Source organism: Varanus komodoensis, unplaced genomic scaffold (assembly GCF_004798865.1).
Source record: "Varanus komodoensis strain SLA01 unplaced genomic scaffold, ASM479886v1 scaffold27, whole genome shotgun sequence".
Classification (NCBI taxonomy): Eukaryota; Metazoa; Chordata; class Lepidosauria; order Squamata; family Varanidae; genus Varanus; species Varanus komodoensis.
The window spans coordinates 10,530,156-10,551,872 of NW_025335701.1; the positions used below are offsets into that span (position 1 = coordinate 10,530,156).

General features: G+C 45.6%; 1 protein-coding gene across 1 annotated transcript in view; it reads left to right on the forward strand.

Annotated features, from left to right (window-relative positions):
• Position 1: 1 nt before the first annotated feature.
• The window catches only part of GLG1 (golgi glycoprotein 1), a 66,003-nt gene continuing 44,287 nt past the window's right edge, over positions 2-21,717 (forward strand). Inside the window, exon 1 of the mRNA XM_044433922.1 lies at positions 2-217. Coding sequence (XP_044289857.1) covers positions 2-217 — 216 coding nt within the window. The remainder of the gene's footprint in view (positions 218-21,717) is intronic.

Sequence of the window (21,717 nt, forward strand, 5' to 3'; positions counted from 1 at the left end):
GATGGGCGTGCAGCCGCCTCAGCCGCCTCAGCCCGGGCTGGGAGCGGCGGCCCCGGCGGCGGGCGGCGGCGGGCGGGGCCCCCGCGGGGGCTCCGCGGCGGGCGGCTGGAAGCTGGCGGAGGAGCCGGTGTGCCGCGAGGACGTGACGCGCGTCTGCCCCAAGCACAGCTGGGCCAACAACCTGGCCGTGCTCGAGTGCCTGCAGGACGTGCGGGAGGTAAGGCGCGCGGGCCGGAGGACGGGCCCGGCCACCCTCCCGCGGGGCCGCCGCCGCGGGACCTCCCACTCGGGCCGGGCCGCCGCCTCCCCTCGCCTGGACGGCCTGCACCCCCTGCCGTTGGGACCCCGCGGCTCTGCCCGCCTTCCTTGCTCTTGCAGAGCCCCGAGGCGGCTGCAAGGCTCCCGTTCCGAATGGCGCCCTCCCCACAACACCCTTGCGAGTTAGGCCACATGAGCTTTGTGGCCGAGCGGGCACTGCAGCCCGCGGCTCTCCAAGAAGCTGCCTCTGCCAGGCGCGAGGACCTTCCCTCCCAGGGCCCAGGCCGGCGGTCCGAATCGCTGTGCGGCCCTGGCTCGGGGAGAGGCCCCTGGAGGAACTTCCATCTGGCCATGAAGCACTCGGGCGACCAGGTTGGGTCAGCCCTCTCCGGTCTGTTTCCCATCTGGAGCAGCTGTCCCCAACCTGATGCCCTCCTGGTCTGTTAAATTGGGACTCCCGCGGTCCTTCCACTAGTGAGATAGTTGCAGTTCTTAACCGGAAGCTACCTTAGGCTGACTCAGAGCCTTGCTTTGCTTTTTGTTGCCATGGACTGGCAGCAGCTGCTCACAGGGTTCCAGTCTTAGCTGGAGGTGTGGCTGGAGGTCCAACCTGTGCCCTTCTGCGGGCAGGTGTCCTGCTCACTGAGACACTCGCCTCAAAGAACAGCAGGTTGGTGAGTGATGCAGCACCACAACCACGAGGCAGTTCCCAGGATGGGGCAGTGCAGTAGCTAGAGATGCATCTAGTTAGATCTTTGGGCCTGGGGGCACCCTGGTGCTGTGGGGCAGGGAGCCCCCCATGAGCCGCCCCCCCCACCCCCCAGTTCTGGTGAAACTGCTGCTGAGGCAAAGCTTTTGGAGCACACAGGGTACAGGCAAGGCAAAGCCTGTACACTGCTCCTAAGCTGGCTAGCTCGGACATCAGTCTTGAGGTCCTTGTAGACACAACAAGACGAAAAAGCTGCTGGTGGTTGCAGAAAACAACATTGCTGGTCGAGGGGTTTGGTTCTCATGAATATACCATGAATTGTTTTGTTTTTTTGATATTAGGTTTGTGAAAGGTAAAGTTGCTTGTTACATCTGGAAACATGAAAAGTGCCCAAAAGGTAGCACAGCCCAAGGTTGTGTTCTGCTGTAAAACGAATCAGCCTGGTTCTGATCTAAAAGAAGCAGATAGCCTGATTGTCTAATTCAAGCTTGGCAGCAGCTTCTTGACAGCTTGCACAAAGTGGGGAAAAAACAAGCAGGAAGACTTTTCTCAATTAAGAATTGTTTCTTTTTTTCCTCACACTCTGTGCCACAAATGACTAATGTGAGTATGCCTGTGCAGACCAGCAAGGAACACTTGCAGAGTTTAATTGCAAGCCAACTTAAGGTTCACTTCAGCAACTGCGGAGGTAGGAATGGTTTAAACCGTGAAAAGAATATGGGTCACTGTGACTGAAGCTGAAATTATAAACATTAGGTGGGTCTTACCGAGATGGTTGTTAATTTCAGCCTGTCATGGTTTAACTTGACCACAGCTGTAGGCTGGTAACTTCCATCCAATTTCAGCTTGGTTGTCAGGAATGGAAGAATTTGAAGTCATGATTTCTACTCTGTACTGTTAAAGGTTGAAAGTAAGCAGCAGGTGCTTATTGATGTTACTGGTGCTAGTTTAAAAGACTGTTTAGCTTGCAAAGGATGTTTGCCTTATTCTGCGACTGGTGTGGGATATACAAGGCTGTGAGAAAAAACTGGTGCCCACTCAGGGTCATTTTTTTTTGCAATCTCACCTTGGGATTTACTAAATATAATTGAAATCTGTTCACCTATTTGTGGAAGTGAGCTTTCCTTGCAGAGACCTGGGCTCAAGTGAGCAAAGCAGCCAACCTCTGCAGCCCATTTCCAGTAAAACCTAGTAGGTTTTATGCTATCCTTGCCTGGTCCGTGTCACTGCTTGTGTGTTACCTCAATACTGTTGAGCAGAGGGCAGTCAGCAGGAAACTGTTGCCTCTACTAGCTTTGTTGTTGCTCAGACTTCCTAAGGCCCTTTGACTTCACATTCCAGGATGTCCGGCTCGAAGTCAGCGACCACCCCATCGTGGTTATCAGGGACGTTAAGCTCTTTCTTGTCTAGTTCCTCTGTGTGTCAAGCAATTGGGCTGCAATAGCTGGTTGGACTGCTTGGCAGACAGTCCTGCATGCCCACAGTGCCCAGCATGCACCTACTGAGTAAGAGACCGGGGGGGGGGGCACGTTGTTTGCACCTGCAATAGGTCAGGTTGCAACCACTCTTCTAGATGGTGCCTTGTGTGTTGATTAGCTGCATGGAGTGTCCTTGTGGCAGCTGAGCTTTGTGAGTTTACTACAAATCATCAAGGTTGTTTTCCTTGTAGGCAACAATAAATAATCCAGAACGTGGGGTACATCCCCCTCTGGATCGTGGCCTAACACGTAACAGTTCTTTTATATGGCCCTTTCAAGAGAACTAGACATTTCAGATTCGTTGGTTAGTTGTAAGCCTGACGGTGACCCTGTAAGGCAAGTTGTCATCTTCGTCATCATCATTACTTCATGAATGGAAGATGGACTGAGGGTGGAAGGGAGTGGAGTACTCAAAGACCACCTGGTGAGACTCAGACTGGGGACTTCCTGACTTGAAGCTTATTATTTTATTTATCATGTTACATCTATTTAAGGGTATCCAACTCTTGTGCAGTGCTTCTTGAAAAGGTCTGCCGAGTCAGCCTCTTCCTCGAGTGCTGGCATCACCTTGCCTTATTTTTTGTTGCTGTCATTTTCCTAGGATACTGGAAGGGCTGGGGGAGTTAGTCCAACAAACTACATTAGTAAGTTATTAGAAAGAGACCTGGGCGAAGTAGCTACCCAACTTCTGCATGCAGGGAGAAAAAAGTATGCCTTTTGTCCTGTGCACTGGACTGTACTTTCACGGGAATGAGAAGCCCAGGTTTCAAGGTGGGGAGCATTCGACTCCATCAGTTAAGTGCTTCTGCCCTGGCTGCACCTGTGTCTCATGTAGAAATTGGTCCTGGAAGGGATTTGGTAGCTCAGGAATCTGGCAGGTTTGTTCCAGTTTTTAAAAGGCTTTAAAAAAAACCTCTCCCACATTCTCTGAAATGTAGCACAGCATTGTGGCTCCCCCCCCCCATAGAAAATGTTTCTTTGTAAACTTTAAAATAACATTTACTGAGAAATAGGTTTAGGGGAGGAAATAGTTAGTCAATGCAGTCTCTGGAATAGTGCTTAGCTGCTGGCCTAGAAATGTTAGCATTTCGGGGAAGAACTGGAAAAATTTGAGGGAAAAGTTTTACTTTATTTTTGATAGGAAAATAAATATTAGAAATGAAGACCTCATGGAATAGTATATTCTGTAATGTATGAATATATTATTAATATTTACATCAAATCTGTTTTTCCATACATTTTTACCTTAGCTGTCTTATTTGCTAAAAGTCATCAACATGTGGTGTATAGCAACTTAAAAGCAATAAAAGCTTTAATACAGTAAAAACAGGAATGTTATAGCAGCAGAAATATTAAAAGTATGCATTTTGAAAGACTAAAGTGAAAAGATTTGTCTTTATGCCTTTCTTAAAGGCTAAGGAAGGGGCACATTCCAAATTTTGGAGGCAATAATGAACTTTGTGAAGTAACCTGTTAAAATGTCTTTCAACTTTGAAAATTATTCTAATAGAAGAGTGTCATATGAATGTGCCTCATGTACAAAACAGCCTTACTGGACAACTGCAATATTTTAAGTTTCAGTTATACGTCTGTAACTTTAGCTTTAGCCCCTAGAGGGGCTGTGGTCTTCATTTTGTTTGTCTTTTTATGGATATATAGCAGACGTCAATTTGGTACTCTAAATATATTTGAACTGCAGCTTCAATAAACCCTGCCCAACATTTCCACTGGAAGTCAGAGATTATAGGAAGTTTAGTCCAAAACACCTGGAGGACAGCTTGGTTGCCTACCACTGTTCATAGTCTAGTCTCATTTTTTGCTGGGGTGACCTCCCTGGCAGACTGGGGGAATGCTGTGGACATAATATACAGTGGTATCTCGGCTCAGAAACACCTCAGTTCATGACCGAATCGGGTCGCGAACAGAAATTTCATAAAAATTTTGCCGCAGGTCGTGAACTCTGCGTTGGGTGACGATTGCACCTGTGTTCCCTGCACGGGCGCAATTGCGGTCATGCTGGGGGGAGGATGGCTGCGATTGTGCCCTTGTTCCCTGCCCGAGTGTGCCTGCGCCCGCCTGCCCCCTGCTTGCCCGCGCCCGCCTCCCCCCTGCAGAACGGATTAACCTTATTTACATTGACCCTTATGGGGAAATTTGACTTGGCTCATGACCAATTTGGGTCATGACCAGAGTCCTGGAATGGATTAAGTTCGTGAGCTAAGGTACCACTGTATATCTTGACTTCAGCAAAACTTTTGACAGTGTGCCCCCCCATGATTTCCTGATTCTCAAACTAGCTAAAAGTGGACTAGATGGAACAACTATTGGGTGGATCCATAGTTGGCTACAGAATTGGACCCAAAGAGTGCTCATCAATGGTACCTTCTCAGATTAGGGAGAGGTAAAAAGTGGGGTACTGCAAGGTTCAGTCCTGGTCCCAGTGCCCCTCAACTTTTTAATGAATGATCTGGATGAGAATACCTATCAAAATCTGCATGTGACACAAAATTGGGCGGGATACCTAAACCCACAGAGGACAAAAGAAATAACATACTTAGTTAAAAGATGGACAATGCTTGGCTTGGCTACACCATACTACAAGTGAGAATAATTTCAGAGCTGTTGTAGAGGACAAGCTGTGTACGAGTCAACCGTGTGATGTGGCTGCAAGAAAGGCAAATGCTGTTTTGGGCTTCATTAATGGAAGAATCCCTTCCAAATCCTGTGAGGTCCTAGTTCCCCTCTACTCAGCCCTGGCTAGGCCTCATCCTGAGTACCATGTCATGTTCTGGGCACCGCAGTCTAAGAAGGATGGAAAGGGTTCAGAGAAGAGTAGCAAGGATAATCAGAGGACTGGAAACAGCCTTATGGGGAAAGAGTGAACGAATAGGGCTTATTTAGTCTTGAGAAGGCCAAGGGGAAATATAATAGTACTCGTCAAAGTTCTTTAAAAAGTTGTCACAAAGAGGAAGGACAAGATCTTTTCTCAATCATCCCAGTGTGCAGGACACAGAAGAATGGGCTCAAGTTACAGGAAGCCAGAATCTGGCTGGGTATCAGAAAAAACTTCCTAACTGTTAGAGCAGTACAGCAATGGAACCAGTTGCTCACAGAGGTCATGGGCTCTTCCATGCTGGAGGCATTCAGGATGCAGCTGGACAGCCATCCATGAAAGATGCTTTGATCTGGAATCCCGCACTGAGCAGGGGGTTGGACCTGGTGTCCTTCTTGGCCCCTTCCAGTTCTACTATTGATGCTAGGTTTAGCTAAATAGCCAAACTTGGCTGCTGGTAATACAGGTGTATTCACATGCACTTGGTGTTGCATTAGAGGATATGCACCTACCTTATAGGGGATCTTTAAGGGCTATTAGGAGTATGGAAAACTTTTAATGGCAGTCTGGAGCATTGTTGTAAAAACACTTTTTCATGGTTTGAAAACTCCCAAATGTCACATCTGTGTTGGTCTCTTGTCTTATCAGTTAAAAATTCAGTCAGTAACAGTGACAAATGAGTGCAAATCTAGGTGAGCTTGAGTTAGTGGTGCCAAGATATGGCAAGCTCCTTGTTCATTCGAGATGTTTGAATGTGACACTGATTCTGTTGGGTGCACTGGGCTGAAAATTAAGTTCAAACTTTCCCCCAGTGGGCAAGAAAGTATAACTGGAGTTGACCTAAGGTGATATAAAAGTTCAGTATGTTTGAAAGAATATTTTAAAACAAGAACAATGAACACCCTCCAGCTTGTTAGGACAATTAAAGGATACCACACGTGTCATACTAAGATATGAATTCATCACAGAAAGATAAATACAAAAGAATAGTATGCAGCAGTAAAATTTGAAATAAGAAATGATCAGAGAGAAACTTGCAGCTGTGAACGACAAAGCTGTGTGGCAACTAATAGAAGGATTACAACATGAGAAATAAGTGACAGTTTAGCTTTTGCTGCGGCTTCTTGGAAAATGGTGCTGGGTAGCATCAAATGAAATAGCTGTGGTGTACACAAATTATAGTAGGCTGAAGCAGCAACAGCTTGTATTGTTGTTTAGCCTCACTTCAACTCTTAACAGTCCAAACTAGTTAAATTCAATCTTTAAAGCTTCTGACTATATAGCAGTGCAGTCCAACACTGTAGGGGAAAGAAAAGTAACAACCTATTTCAGGTAAAGAAGTAAGAACAGGCTTTTGTGGACCCAAAGGAGACCTTTTCCAGAGGCCAAAGTGTAGTACTCCATAAAGCCCATATAGGAAAATAAATCCTGGTAGAAAGGGAATAAAATGTTTTAAGAATGAACCATGTGGTGAAACCTAAGCCTTACTGGTAAGTAAAATAAAAGAAAAGGGGGAAAAGGTTCTTTCCAAGGTACCCAGGAGCCAGCCATCTAGCCATAAAAAGCAACTCGAACCCAAAATGGATCTGCCTGACCTACACCTTCTGTGCTTTAGAGGGGCTTTTGAGTGTATATAAAAGTATATTAGTGTATAAGGAGTATATAAGATTGACAAGAGAGTCTTCTGCTGGTTTTGCTGCGTCTATTCCCTTCTGCATCTTCTCTTCAAAGCCCAGAGATCTAAATGCGTTGGTATTACCAAATCCTATTGGGTTGGAAGTCTAATATAGAAGTTTCCACTTTCTAGACTGCGATGTCACTCATGCCCTCACAGACTTGCACCTATAGGAGCTGTCAGGTTGCTTAAGATCCAGGAGACAATCTGATGTGTATAATGGACATATTTTTTATCTTCAGAGAGCCACCATTCTGATGGTTAAATATTTCTTGAGGTGTGCAGGGTTTTGCTTTAGTCCCTGTTTTGCTACATACTGGTCAGACTAAGGTGTAAAATTTCTGGACCAGCAAACCACGGTTGGACTGGAATTGAGCAAGGAGCTGCACCACTCCTTCCCTTCCTTTTCCCTAGCTGCAATTGAGAAGGCCTGGTTTCAAAACTACACAAAATGGTTTAGCAGTCCAAGAGCAGCAGGTGTGGGGAAACATGCTCGAGCCAGTTGCACATGAGGCAAACATTTGTTGGAATTTACAAGGTGTCGTCTGAAGCAGGGTCACCATGTCTCTGGCATGGAGGCTGACTTGTATTTTCAGAGTTTGCTGACTTTACCTTTTTGGTTGAAAAGTGGCTTTTTTATTTTGTTCTGTGAATAAGCAATATGACTCTGTAATTAAGAAATATTTCAAAAGGTGCACAACAGTCACGGAAACTTTACATGGCGCCCATGCCTCTGGATTGCAGGGCGATTTGAGTTGTGGATCTGGAAGCTTAGTCCAGAAGGAGTTGTAGGAGTGGGGAGAAGGTCCCACCACAAGGTTTTTTTTCCTTTATAGGATTGCATCTTAAAGTTGCGATAGCAAGTAAAAAGACACTGAGGACAGGTAAAGTAACAAGGTAATGCAAAGAAGACTGTACATGTCTTCTTTAGTGGAACTTGGGTCACAAACTACTGAAGTGCAGGACTGACTTTGATCTCGCATGTGTGTGGAGGCTGTGGAGCAGGCACTGTCAATGCTGCCACGTGAGCACTGAACCAATGGAAGGCGAAGTAGAATGTATATAAAATTCACAGTCTTTTAAGTAGCTTGACTTCACACTTAGATTTAAATCTGATAAATTGCATGAAGTGAGCTGCTGATGGGAACTGAATCTGTGAGTCTTCATTTGATCACAGTTCAGTGATCAAGCTGCGCCTGAAGGCTCTTGAATTCATCTATTCTCCGTGCAGGTGTGTGTGTGCCACTGTCCCTCTCCCAGACAGACATAGAGTAACGCTTGTGCTCAGTAGCTTCTCCTGCCTCCTGTGCGTTTGGAAGATGAGCGTGCTTATATCTGCTCTCCATTGCTGCACTTTGCACTGAAACAGGCTCTCAGAACTGTTTGATTATTGTAACTCTCCCGCATTTACTTCTGGACATAGATATGCCTCTTTGCGAACTGGGAAGCATTTTTGATTTGGCTAGTGGACAGAATGCATATTGATCAAGTATGTTTAAGCATTAATAATCTGAGAAAACAAAGAGGGTAATCAATAGGTTTGATACTTAATGCGGTGGCAGAAGGTTTACTCTGCTGCTAAGTTTTCCCTGACTGCTGCAGGGCTAGGGGCAGCATGCCCCTGCTAATAAATAACACCGTAATGCAATAGACACACACAGCAGCATTCTCGAGATACTTCAAAATGCCTGTGATCAGGTGACAATAGAACAGGGATGTTGTTGCCGCAGGCCCTCAAGTCATCCCTGACTTAGGGCAGCCCTGTAAATGGATGTCTCCCAAACTGGCCTGTCCTGACAGCCTCGCTCAGTTCTCGCAAATTCCAGGCCGTGGATTCCTTTCAGATTGGTCCATCTAATAACTGGCCTTCCTCTTCTTTTTCTGCCTTTGGCCCTCCCCAGTATTGTTGTCTTTGCAGCAAGTCTTGCCCGCTCACAGTGTGCCTGAAATTTAACACCCTCATTTTCATCCAGCCCTGTTCCAACCCACTTTAATCTTCTTACAAGAAGAATATAATGGGGTCCTACAGTAAAATGGTGTCTTGTGTGTATGACACAACCTCTTGTTTTTGGATTTATCTCATTTACTACATCCTTCTCAAGGTGATTTATAGTTTAAAATAATGACTGACTCTCTGGGAAGTGACACACAAAGAAAATAAATAGGAAAGGAAGAAGAGAGTAACCAAACTCAGGCGCCAAATTATGTTAGAAAGGAAGTTCCGTTACAGTAGAATGATCAGTGCAATGGGTGCAGGAGGGGGGGTGGAGCTGGGCTCAGACAGGCCAAAATGCCCAGATTGTGTCCATCAAGGGCTGTGCAGATGATCCATTATGCAAATCTCTGCGTATGTTTTGCATGCAGCAGTGCGTCTTCTAAACTCCTTGCATGGGCGCCTAATGCTTTAGAATTCGTATCATGTTACCTTGCTGTTAAATGGGTGCCAGTGTAAAAAGGCTTCTGGACTCTAGCTTCCTTGTGCGTGATAACTTATTGCCTACATGAAAATTCAAGTGAACAGATGGCTGGAGATCTTCAGCCATGTTGCTGGAATAGTCTTGGTCATTAAGCAGTTAGTACAGCTGTTGGGCTCATTAGTTAAGGCTCATTAATAGATAGGCTCCAATAAAAATGTGGTAAACAGGTACTCTGCCTATTCCCAGCGGAGCCAGAGAAGATGTGCATTCTGGGCTGAACCAAAGAGGCGTTGGTGTATAAACAGCACCTGCCTCATGTTGGCCCAGGGCGCTGGAAGAAGGGAAGTTGTTGAGTGTGGTCTTCTCCCGTCATAGCCCTTCGCTGAAGCTTTTGTTAAGGCAGTTAATATCCACCTCTGCATTTCTTTAACCACAGTGTGATCGCTGTGGTGGTGAGTCATGCTGGTGTTCCAACTGCTCTTGCATGAATGCTCCGACAGTTCTATTGCTTTTTGCTAGGTTGGTTTGAAGAGTTAGACACTCTGCACATTCAGACCCTGGATGTATCTCCTGGCAAACCCATTCCTGGAGCCTCGGCAGGTTTTTCTCTTTTAATGCATCACATTCTAGGAACTCTCCTTTGGATGTTGTGGCAGGGCAGGGAGGACAAGGAACAGGGCCTGGTGCAGATACTCTGGATTAAACATTCAAGGATCTTGGATCCCATCTTTGGTGAGGTTTCTGTAAATACATGCTCAGTGCATTTATGGTTTTATGCCAGAAGCTATCTGGAGAAGAACTTGTAGGGTCAGTAGTATTCTCTTCCCCAGCCAAACAGTTAACAAGGTGCACATGCTTGTAGGGAATAATTGTATCTGGTAGAAGTTGCTTTTCAACATTCCAACTGAATGTCTTTGCTCTTCATGACCTCCGGTGAGAGGGACAGTCTTTGGAGACCCTCTCGGAGAAAGTGGTTTAGCTTTCTGGAAATAGGGGGCTCATGGGAGGTGTTCTGCTATTTTTAGGGTCTTCCCTGGTTTTACTCTAGCCAAACAAGTGTTTACCAGGGCAGTGCTTCCCCGCATGCCCCTCTTGCTACAAGTTCAGGGCTGTCTGTTCAAGGACGTGGTAGCTGCAACCTGCAATAATTCTGCCTGGGAACGTGGATCATTTCAAATCTGAACAAAATAGAGGATAACAAGAGTGAGGATGCAGCGAGTGTGAGGTGGTGATAAGAGATCAAATGGTCTAAACCAGTCTTTGGCGAAAATCTTGGCATTTTTATTTCCTTTCTGTATCTTCCTTCTGAATGATGCTACAATTTCATGTTCAACTATGCCAGCTGGCTTAATTTTTCCTCCTTATACTGCTGAATGAGCGATTCTAGCATAAATGATATCCAACATAACTTTGTATAGCTATACCGAATATTTCTGCTTCCATTTTGCACACAAGCTTTTAGGGAGTTTACCTAATAGGGAAGTTAAGTCTTGTTCTTGTTTCATATTGTACTTCTGACACTATTTTAAGACTTTGAAAACCTAGTTACAGCTTTTACTTGTATTCTGTTTTGGACCTGCTTAATAATACAGGGAGTCTCTGGTATTCCTCTATGAAAGCTAAATGTCTCTAGAATATTCATTGGGTTCCAGCCCCTCCTTGCCTATTGCCTCCGAGGCGGGGACTGCATGCAAAAAGTTTGTGTGAAATGTATGCAATATACAGTGATACCTTGGCTCATGAACCTAATCCGTTCCAGGACTCTGGTAGTGACCCAAACTGGTTGTGAGCCAAGTAAAATTTCCCCATAAGGTTCAATGTAAATAAGGTCAATCCGTTCCGTAACCTTTTTTTAAATTAGAAAAATGTAAAGCAAAGTGACAAAGAACAACAAAGATCGCAGCCATCTCACCCCCCGAGGACAAGTGTGGCCATCTCCCTGCCTTCCCCAGCACGACCACAATTGTGCCCCCATCCCTGCACATGCCCGTCATCCCGGCATGCTGGGAGTGGAGAGACGGGCGCGAACGCTGGGGCCGGGGGAGATGGCCGAGATCATGGTTGTGCTCCTGCAGGAAAGATGGGCACAATCACAGGCGCGCTCATGCAGGAAAGATGGGCACAATTTCGGTCATCTCCCCACTCGGTTGGGGGGGGGGAGATGGCCGCGATTGTGGTTGCCACCCAATGCGGAGTTCGCGACCTGATTCAAAATTTTTATGAAATTTTTGTTTGTGACTCTGAGGCATTTTTGAACCAAGGTACCACTGTAATTAAAGCCTCATGGCCCAGTTGAAGGAAACTTCATTCATTGTGTTCTCCCAGAAAACTCTGACTGGCTCCAGTTGGGTCTGGCCTCATGTAGCCCAAGATATGTAAGGCAGGGATGTGCCATCTTTGCTTTGGTTTACGTGGCACTTAGAAATTACTTACTTGGATTTAATGTGTGGATATGCAGTATTATGGTCGGAGATGTTTTCTGGAGCAGGGGAATGGCTCCTGCAAATATGAGGGAATTTACACCACTTTGAGCTGCTTGGCGGAAAGCCAGACTATAATAAATGAATGTAAGCAGATAAAATGAATGAAAGACCTGGTTCACACATATCGGTTACCCAGAGTATGGGTTGAGTATGGGATGTCATTAAATTACAGGTTGTTGTTGAATCATGGCTTGTTGCTTTCTTCAAACCCTGCACCGTATTTTAACTATGATTTGTTACTAGTAGCCTGGCAAAGTCTGCTGCGTCTTGCTCTTCCATTGCTCATTGTCTTGTACTTTGAGCTCAGGATGGGTTAGGGTTAGGGGTGTCTCTCCTATACCGTAACTCTAGGGGGGTACCTCTGGATGTTCCTGCATCTTGAATACATTTGAGCTGAGAAATGTGCCGCTGTACTCGCTTGCTCTAGCCAATGCAGATTTCAGTGCAGGAAGAAATTAGTTTTAGTAGTGCTTGATGAAGTGGTATAGCCCTTCCCTGAGGTGTTGTCTTGGAGGTTTGGTGGGCTTCAGAACCCTGTACCAAAATACTTCCTGCTTGAGCTGGAGCAAATGATTTTTTGCTCCCTTCTAGTATGGTGTCAAGCACTGTTGGGCACATAATTAGTTCTGATAAGTGCTGGTGGATATTTACCCTGCCAAGTAGATCTATAGAAGATGCTTTTATCTTGTCCTGGTCAGAGCTATATATTCAGCGTAAACCACATGCTTCCTTTTTTTTTAGGGTCAGGGAAGCACTTCCTCATTTTCTGCATCCAAAGTCTGTGGATTGACCTGCACAGGTGAAAACAAAGCATCCAGGTTTTGCTAGAACTTGAATGTTTCTCAAGTGTCTGTGTTGAAGCAAGCACAATGCTGAAAAGTGTCCAGATAATGGGGAAATGGCCCTTTAGTGCTTCCCTTCTTCCATACAAAATGAGCTATCTGAGATGGGGGTTGGGGGGAGGAGGGGATCTCCTAATTAACATTCAGGAAGGCAGCTTGGTGTAATGTGCTGTGTTGATGTCCCTTGTGGGGGAAATCCTCTGTCTGTGTGTGGCAGCACCACTGCTTTTTCTCCAGAGCCAGTTGGTATTCCTCTGTAAAGGCTGGGATAACAACGCCCATGGAAATGGACCCATTCTGCGGGGAAGGAGGGTCTCTACTGCTTTGCATGAGATAAATTTTAAAGGTGGAACAAGCTGTACAGTTTGGACTTGTGGGCAGGGCAGAGAGCTTGCCTAAGCTGTGAGGGTATTTCTGTAACTTAGGAGACAACATAAATCTCTTTGATGTATAACTGTATGTATGACTCTGCAGAGTGTCTAGTGAAAATAACGAGCTAGGGCATAAGCATCTCTCCCCTTTTGCATTAGTACCTATTAATCACAGCTATAATTTATCATTCACTGATCTGTGTCTTCAATTAACCAATATTGACACAGCTAAACCTTCCATTAAAGAATGAATATTCAATAGGAAGTTGGAGTGTGGAGGCAGCTGGGCACCATTCTGAATTACCTCCATGTCTCTAAGTGTGCATTGCCCTGGTTTTTGCAGCTGTGCAACCAAACCAGTAATCTGAACCACACAATGCTGCTTAGTCAAATGACAGACAGCGTCTTGGTGGCACAAGGGTGAGCGCATATATTTGGAAATGTGCGAGGGGCTCAACCATTAGGAACAATGGGAGAAAGAGAAATAGGCCAGTTGCAAGATGGCACTGAGCTTCAGATATGCTTCTTGAATGTTGTGCTGGAGATAGAAAAACACCAGTAATGTTTTACAAAACATCAGCATGATGGTGTGGAACATTACGTTCTGCTTGGCTTATCCATGCACAGGAGCAAGTGGATCAAGAGCTAAGAGCAGCTAGAATTAGAAACATAGAAACAGAGCGAGTCAGAAGGGGCCTCCTGGGCCATCTAGTCTGACCCCTGGCTCCAGCCGGCTTTGCTCATGACATGCCCACCATGTGCATGTCCAGCCTGTCCTTGAACACCCGCACCGATGGGGCCTCACCCACCTCCTGGGGAAGCCCATTCCACACCCTCGGGGTCCTGACCGTCAGGAAGTGGTTCCTGGCATCTAAATGGAACCTGGGTTCCCTGAGCTTGGCTCTGTTGGAGCGCGTCCTGCGTTAATATATTAATATGTGGGGCACAGTACTAGGAAAACAGATACATGTAAGATAGTTTTGTTCTTCATTGTGGTCTCTGTGCATCACATGTTATGGGTGCTGCGCCTGTGCAGTGCCCGTAGCCGGTTGAATACAAAGCTTTAACGGATTTGGCGGGAACTCCGCACCCCTCCCGCTGTGCTGTAAAGAGCAGAGCGCCCGCCATTTTCCTCAGTCTTCTTTCGACTGCCGATCTCTTTGCCTTGAGCCATTCGTTATCTTCCATTACATTCTCTTGCCCTTTTCTAACTTCTGTTTCTCTTGCTCTTCTAGTTAAAAAACCCTTTTCCAAGTTTTTCACATCCTTACCTTTTCCTAGTTAGACAGTTTTTCTCCCTCCCCCCCCAAAAGTTGTACTTCTTACCTTATTTGCTATCTTCTTTCACTTCATTCCATTTGCTATCCACTTCTTCTCGATGGCTTAGTGTGCGGCTTTTCGAAAGTGCTCTAGGTGTGGGGCCAAAATGCCTGATGACACAGGCTGTAATGCAGGTCACACCACCTGGATCCCCCCAGCAGATCTCGTTGTTGGCTCCTTCGGCATTGGATCCCTCCGAGGCCATGCTCCACGGATCAATATCTGACGGCGAGATTTGGGATTCACCGCCCCAGTCTTTACTGAGCCATCCACCCGCTTGATCGCCGACTCCGATGCCATCATCACCAGAGGCATCCCTGAGGCCTCCGCCTCCATCCGACACGTGTCGCCACCAATGCATCGCGGGACAGTCCACCAGGAGCTGGGTTCCAATGTCGTACGGCAGTTTCGAGCCACCTCAGTCTCATCACTGGGACTACCCGCCACCGTGCAGCTGCTACCCCTTGCCTGCAGAGGGGAGACACTGGTCCCGTCCTTCCAGAAGAGAAGCGCCTTCCACCTAGGTGGCCACAACTTCCTGCCTTCCTCCGTCCCCGGCCGACTCATCATTAGTCCACCATATCATTACGATTCAGACTCTGAGGACTCAGACCAGCTCTCCACATCCCCCGATGCCATCATCTCGACCCAGGGACCTGGGTCTCCGGAAGAGTCCTACTCCACCTTCGGAGAGCTCATGGCTTGACTTACACAGTCGTTGGAGATAGAAGTGGAACACCGGGCGAACACCAATGATGGCCACTTCTATGACATCATTCGTAAGGAACAGTCCTCTGCCATCTCCATTCTGCTGATAATGACTCTTCACCGGGCTATGACGGCCACCTGGGTGTTTCCGAGCCATCCGCATCCGATGCACAAAAGTATGACAGTGGGTCTGTTGGTGCATAGGCACCGTAACTGAGCATAAATCTAGTGAGCTGTGGAATTACATGTGTACACAGAGCAGTGCATGCAGTAATATATATGGCGCCCCACAAGCAAGAAGCTTTGGTGTAGATCTTACCTTGGTAGAGGCTTCTACATCATTGGGATTGGTTGAGCGAAGGTCCTCGTGTTGGCGAAGATCAGTCTGAGGGTCTCATCCGAGGGGTCCACATCAGAAGAAGCGTTTTAAAGGGAAGGCCCGACTCTGAATTTGGTTTGGGAACCCAGCGTCAGCCAGGGCAGACATTTCAAAGCAAGCCATCTATGTGACCACACCAGTTGAGAAGCAGCCTGCTGCATGCTGTAGTAACTGAAGTTTTGGAATCATTTTGTGTCAGATCTGTATCAAGAGCCGTGCAGCGCCCAATCTTGAGAACACCAAATCAGGAACGAGCGTGGCCCTGTATCTTTGCAGCAACTGGCTGGGCGCTTTTCCTCCTAACTAGCATCGTGGCTTGGCTTGATGGTATCAACCGGAGGGGTTTGCTCTGCAGGTTTCTTTTTGCAGAGTCCTTACTCTCTAGTTATGATGTGGGTGTACAGCCGAGTTTCAAAGGCTTGATGGCCCTTTTTTGTCCTTTCTCACATGACGATCCTTTGCAGATCAGGGAGCTGGTAGTGACTTGACATCTCATTGATCATGAGCAGGGCTGGTGTTTGTAAGTCAACGATCTGGAAACTGGGTTGATGTGAGAAAAGAAGGACCTGGCTAGACAGTTGTGGGTTTCAGTTTCTTCTGCTCGCTGCTGGCAACGCAGTGTCAGCCCAGGCCTGTCCAGGCACAGTTCAGCCACAGAGTGACCGAGAGAAGGGCTGCCAAACAGAAAACCATGTCTTCCTGAGGAAGCTGGATAGTTGTGGGGGAGGAAGGGGGTTGGTATCCATGCTGTTGTACTGCTTAATATTCAAACCAGAATAGCAGCATTCCTTTGGGATCACTGCTAATTGAGCTCTTTAGACAAATTCTGTTCACTTTTGAAAAAGAAGCAAATGGCTTATTTCAAAGCCGTTTCAGATGTTGCAATCGCGGTATGAAACAGCCAGTCCAGGTGGAGTTGTACAATAAAAGTACTGACGGAGGGAAAAATCCCACCGTCTTGCTCAAATGTATGAAAAATCTTTTTCATAACGAGACACCAGAGCAAGACAGCACTAAAAGCAAAAGCTTCAGTAGTTGTGAAAGCTGCAGTGTCACAGTCTCCTTGCTTGTGTGCTTGCATAAACTGACTTTTGTGCAAAAGGAGCTTTTTTGTTTTAAGGAGATGGTCTGGCAGGGCTTTGATACCAGTAGCAGAGGGGTGGGATTCTGTGCTGGATTCTCCTGCTCTGAGAGGTTCACGTGTTGTTGAAGAAGAGTCTTCTCTACCGTGGCAGTGAGCTTTGCAAAACAGCAGTTGAGATTTAACCAGCTCGAGATAACAGTTCAAATTAACTAATGACATCAGGTTCATACTGATGAATGTATGCCAATTGCACATAGAATATTATGCAAAGTAGGCAGTTGCAAAGTTACAAGTGCAGTTTTTGTAACAATATTGAGGCTTTTCCCCCAGAAGTTATAACTCATATATATGTGAGAGAGTAGATATGCATCATTGTAACATACTTGTTTGCTTATTTATCCTCTGTGTAAACCGACTTGAGATTTTGTAATGAATTGAGAGTATATAAAAACTTTAAAGAAATAAACTTTCTATAAAAGCTGCCTGTTAGCATAATGATTTCTGTGTTAGGCACATGTTTCCCACCATGAAATAGAATAAGTGGTGGTAGAGAAATGGAAGGTGCCCAACCACCTCAGTAGAAGGCTTCTTTTGAAGTCGTTACTTATTTTTCACCTTGCCCTGTGCATTCATTTGGTGGTTGAAAAAAGGCCTGCAGTTGGCAGCGTACCACCTTTTTCAGTCGAACCTTGCATAGGAGTGCAACCTCCATTACGCAGGGCCATGTTTTGCAGCGGGTTTTTCCTGGAGTGCTGGACAGGATGCTGTTCTCATTAAAGATTTCCCTTCAGTGGGCGGGGGAAGGGTTCTCCCTGAGGAAACTTGTGTTGCTTGCTCTCAACTCTGCCCCCCCCCCCCCACGAATTGCTGTTGCTTGGGGGTCCCAGGCTCAGGCATCCAAGGGAAGGGACTTTCAAGCTTCTATCCGCAGCAGCTGTGTTGCAGCAGCATTCATCTGTATGTGGCTTGCTGGAGTCCTCTGGCTCGAAGGGTCCCTCACAGTCTGCGTCTTTCATGGGAAGGTTCCTAAATTGGTAAGTGGCATTACCCTGTCAGCTTTGACCTGATTTTTAAGGGCATTTTGACAGTGGCTTCTGGGAGGAAGCTGGTGGTAGTCTCCTGCGTATGGATGGCTTGCGCGCCAGTCGTCTTTCTATGGCTGTTCACCAACTTTGTGCGTAAGCATTTAATGAGAGTCATAGAGCCAGATGCTTGGTCCAGCTAGCTCAGTAATGTCAGCACAGACCGGCAGAAACTCTCCAGGGACACAGGGATACAGCCTCTTCCCGACTCCACCGCATGAAAAAGTGGGTAACGTTATATAATGTAACTGTGGATAACATTTCTTGAATGTATCTCAGTGGCTTCTACTTTACGAAAGTTTCTGCCATAGTGGATCTAGCTGTCTTTGAGATGCCACAAGACTTTTTGCTGTGACAACTGTGACTGTCCTTTGCGGATTTGTCACACTGATTAATTTTAAATAACCTTAAGGCTTTGCAAAAGCGCAGTGAGCACATTTTTAGAAGGATCTTGAAGGAAGGAGATGGTTTCTTCTTGACATGACAAACCATACCAGCAAATAAACTACTGCTAGTTGCTGAATGGAGATGTGAGGGCCCAGGATGAAGGAACAATAACTGGGGCGGGGGGGTTCTTTTCTCAAGGAATTTCATTTTTTCTAGTTAGAAGAATGGATATGCTGGACAATTGGGAGTGGGGAGACAGCTCTTATGATTCTTTTCCCTTGGGAATGAGTGAAATGGCTTTAAGATGAAGTTTTACTCAAAAAAATGAAGATGATTTTCCTATAAAACAAAGCATTAGAGAACAAACCCTGGATAGCTGTACAGTTCACTGATTTCTTATAAATTTTAATTTGATACCACAGATATTGCTACTCCTTAATAGAATGACTGTCATGAGATTTTAATTAATATATATTCTTCCATGTTCAAGTTTTATTTTTCTCTGATTTTTCACATTATAAATAGGATGCAGCAAATTCATTAATACTGTTCATTTTAGCAACTTTGCTTATGTTGCTAAAATGAACAGTATTAGAATACTAAGACTGCAATCCTGCAGAATTTTACCCAGGAGAAGGCCGACTGCTTTTTATCTTAAAGCAGTAAAAGAAGTTTGATAAGAAAGTAAATACTGGATATAGTTCAATTTTTCCTCTCTTTTCATTAAAGGCAGGTATTTCTTCCACCCCTATTACATCAACAGTTCTGGAATTTTTATGTCTCCAACTGTCCTTACTCATTTCCATTAAATCTATTTAAAATGTTCTTTAAAAATTTCTTCCACCCAGTAATAACTTTTCTGAAAACGAGTGTGCCCACGGACACCAGAACTCCTGTGTAAATGAATATGGGGAGTTCCATTTCCCATTGATCCTAATATTGAGTCCTTTTGCACAAAAAGATATGCACAAGTCCAGCAGTTTGTGAGAACTTGGATTGCAACTTGGAATGAGTGTTGTTGGTTTCATTTGTTTGTATTTCCTTAAAGACAGAAGACAGTGGTGTGTGTTTCTTTGTTTTGAGGTGAGGCTGCGGAACAGTTGCTTGATAAACTCTGGCAAGAATGTGGAAGTATTTAGCCTGTTAGCAAGTAGTTAGCTTACTCAAAGATAGGTGCTTCTCCACAGGAGTGCCTCGAAAATAGGCGGGGGGGGGGGGGGGGGGAGGGGGGGGGGGGGGGGGGGGCGGGCGCTGCTCAGGAAAGCCAGTCTCTGCCTGAGCCTGCTACCCCCCTTCATGCCCTCCTTCTAGATCTGCTAGCAAAGGGAAGGGTCATGCCCACACCTGCAGCCTTTCCCTGTTACCTTTGTAAAACGGGAAGACAAATGTTTTTCTTGCAGTTTGAGTGCCAGCAATCTTAACCAATCTGGCACCACCTTTGGGGAGGGGTGCAGCCAGTGTGGGTGTTTTTTACATGGTTTCTGTGCCCTCACTGGCCCACGTACACCCTAAAGGCAGCATCTGATTGGTGTAGATGGGTGCCACTCACAATCTGAAGTTTGCAAAAAAAACGTTTTCCCCATGGTGCAGTGGTCCTGCAGCCCTTTGTGTGCAGGACTGGTGGGGTGAGGGGAGGTAAAGGAGCTGCTGCTGCACCCCCAGGTTAAAAACAAAACCGGAGAGGAGAGGGGGCTGGCTGGCTTTGGTGGTACGTGGTGGAGGCTTTGGCAGTGGGCCCAAGGTCCCGCTGGAGTTTGGCACTGGCCCTCTTCCTGGGCAAGTTGGAAGAGGTCATTCTTAGCTCATCTCCTGTCTACTCCCTCAGTATTTTTAAGTCCTGCCAGTCTGTCTTGAGGTTTGAACAGAACAGTGTGCTCTTCTTTTGTTGAGAGAAATTGTTCCTGTCTTGTAGAACTTCTTCTATAGGGGGTGGATTTCCTTGCCATCAGCTGGACAGTCGAGATTCTTTTCCTGCACTGGTCTCTGCTCTTAAATTTCTGCAAGTACATGCAGAACACTTTCAAAGACCTTGATGCTGTAATGAAATGATGCAAGTATATAGTTCCCTCTTCAGACCATTCCCATATAAACTTATTAAAGCTACTTGGGCTTTTAAGCTGATATTGTTAGAGGGTTAGTTTTCTGTGAAGGGATGAAGTGCCATCCAGCATGCCTCTAACTTTACGTAACCTTCGTAGGATACATTTGATGTCAGCATCCCTTGCTTTTCCAGACACCTTGACCGAGACACCAGCCCCTTTTAGGGTTTCAGGGAGCACTGAGGCTCGTTGATAGCCTCCAGATTTTGTCATGATGCTCCCTTTTCTGGGAGCATTGCAGCACAGTTGGCCAAAATACAGGGAACATTTTGTGACTTGTTCCTGATGTGACTGTATAGAAACTTGGATTGCAGTCGGAGCCTGCAGCAGCAACAACTTTTAATCCCTAGATCAATATTAGCCATACTTTTGGTTCCTGGGGTACTTTTTATTATTATTAAACTAGAAAGCACATTTAACTCTATGTTCCAAGTAAGAGGAACAGTAATAAACTCAGTTAAGGTAAAGGCAGTGTGTAACCTAAAAATAGGATGATGTTTTAATATGGTGCTGAGGGAAAATGTTGCTTGCCCAAAAAAAAAAGGGTTTGCCCATGTGTTCTACATATCGGTGCTGTCAGTGGCTCCCCAAAACATTTGCCGACTTTGTGGTTGTGTTCATCCCCAAATGGAAGCTGTGGTTATTTAGGAGGGCATTTTAGAAACCCCATTCATGTGCTCCCAAAACAAGTCTTAGCTCACGTTCGAACTAGCTTTCCTGGCTGGGTGAGTTAGCAAGGCTGGAAAAATTCCAGATGCTCAGTTGCTGCTGGTAATTAGAAGCTTGGAATACGTTTCTTCATGACCTACACCAAGACCTCTGAACATGCATTTAAGTCAAAATAGAGGCATATCTGCTGTTGAAATGTATGATTGCATTTTGATGTAGGAGCACAAAATGTATGAAGTTATGCCAAATCTGGACAAAAATAATTTGGTAGTATATGTCGGTAGATGAGAAGAGACTTGGCTTAAACCTCATGTTTTGTTCTTTTTTGCCTTGGTGAAGACAGAAGCTGTTCAATAGGTTGCCCTGAATTAGAATAGCACTTTCTTTTGTCCACTAGCTGTGGTAAATATTCCCATGGTCATTTGTTTTCGGAGAAACGGGCTCCTTTGTGGTTAAAAATACTGTATCCTGTTTGCTGGGGTGTGATCTCATTGAAAGGCTATATGAAGCCTGGCTCAATTTCTTTCTCCAGTGCTGATTTTAGAAAACTAAAGCAAGCAAAATATGTGTCTTTTTTTCCAGAGCTTTAGGCAGTGTATGTCTTAGACACTCTGTCTTGATACAGAATGTAAAAGGAGATGTGAACTGGTAGGGGTAGGGAAGGAGTGTGGCAAAATTCTCTTTATGGTGGTGGTCTCTACCCCAGAAGAAACCTACCCCATCCTTCAATGTGAAGAACACCTAGGTATTTATCACTGGTTATGTCCTCCCTTACCTTCTGCTACCACTAGTAAACTGCATCTTTTTGTTTAAAATATGGCTTTTTTCCTAAGGAAATTGGGGAAAACACCATTAGGCACCAGACAAAACAGGCCAGAGGCACCAGGAAAAATAAAGATATATAGTGTTTTCTTAGAAAGAAA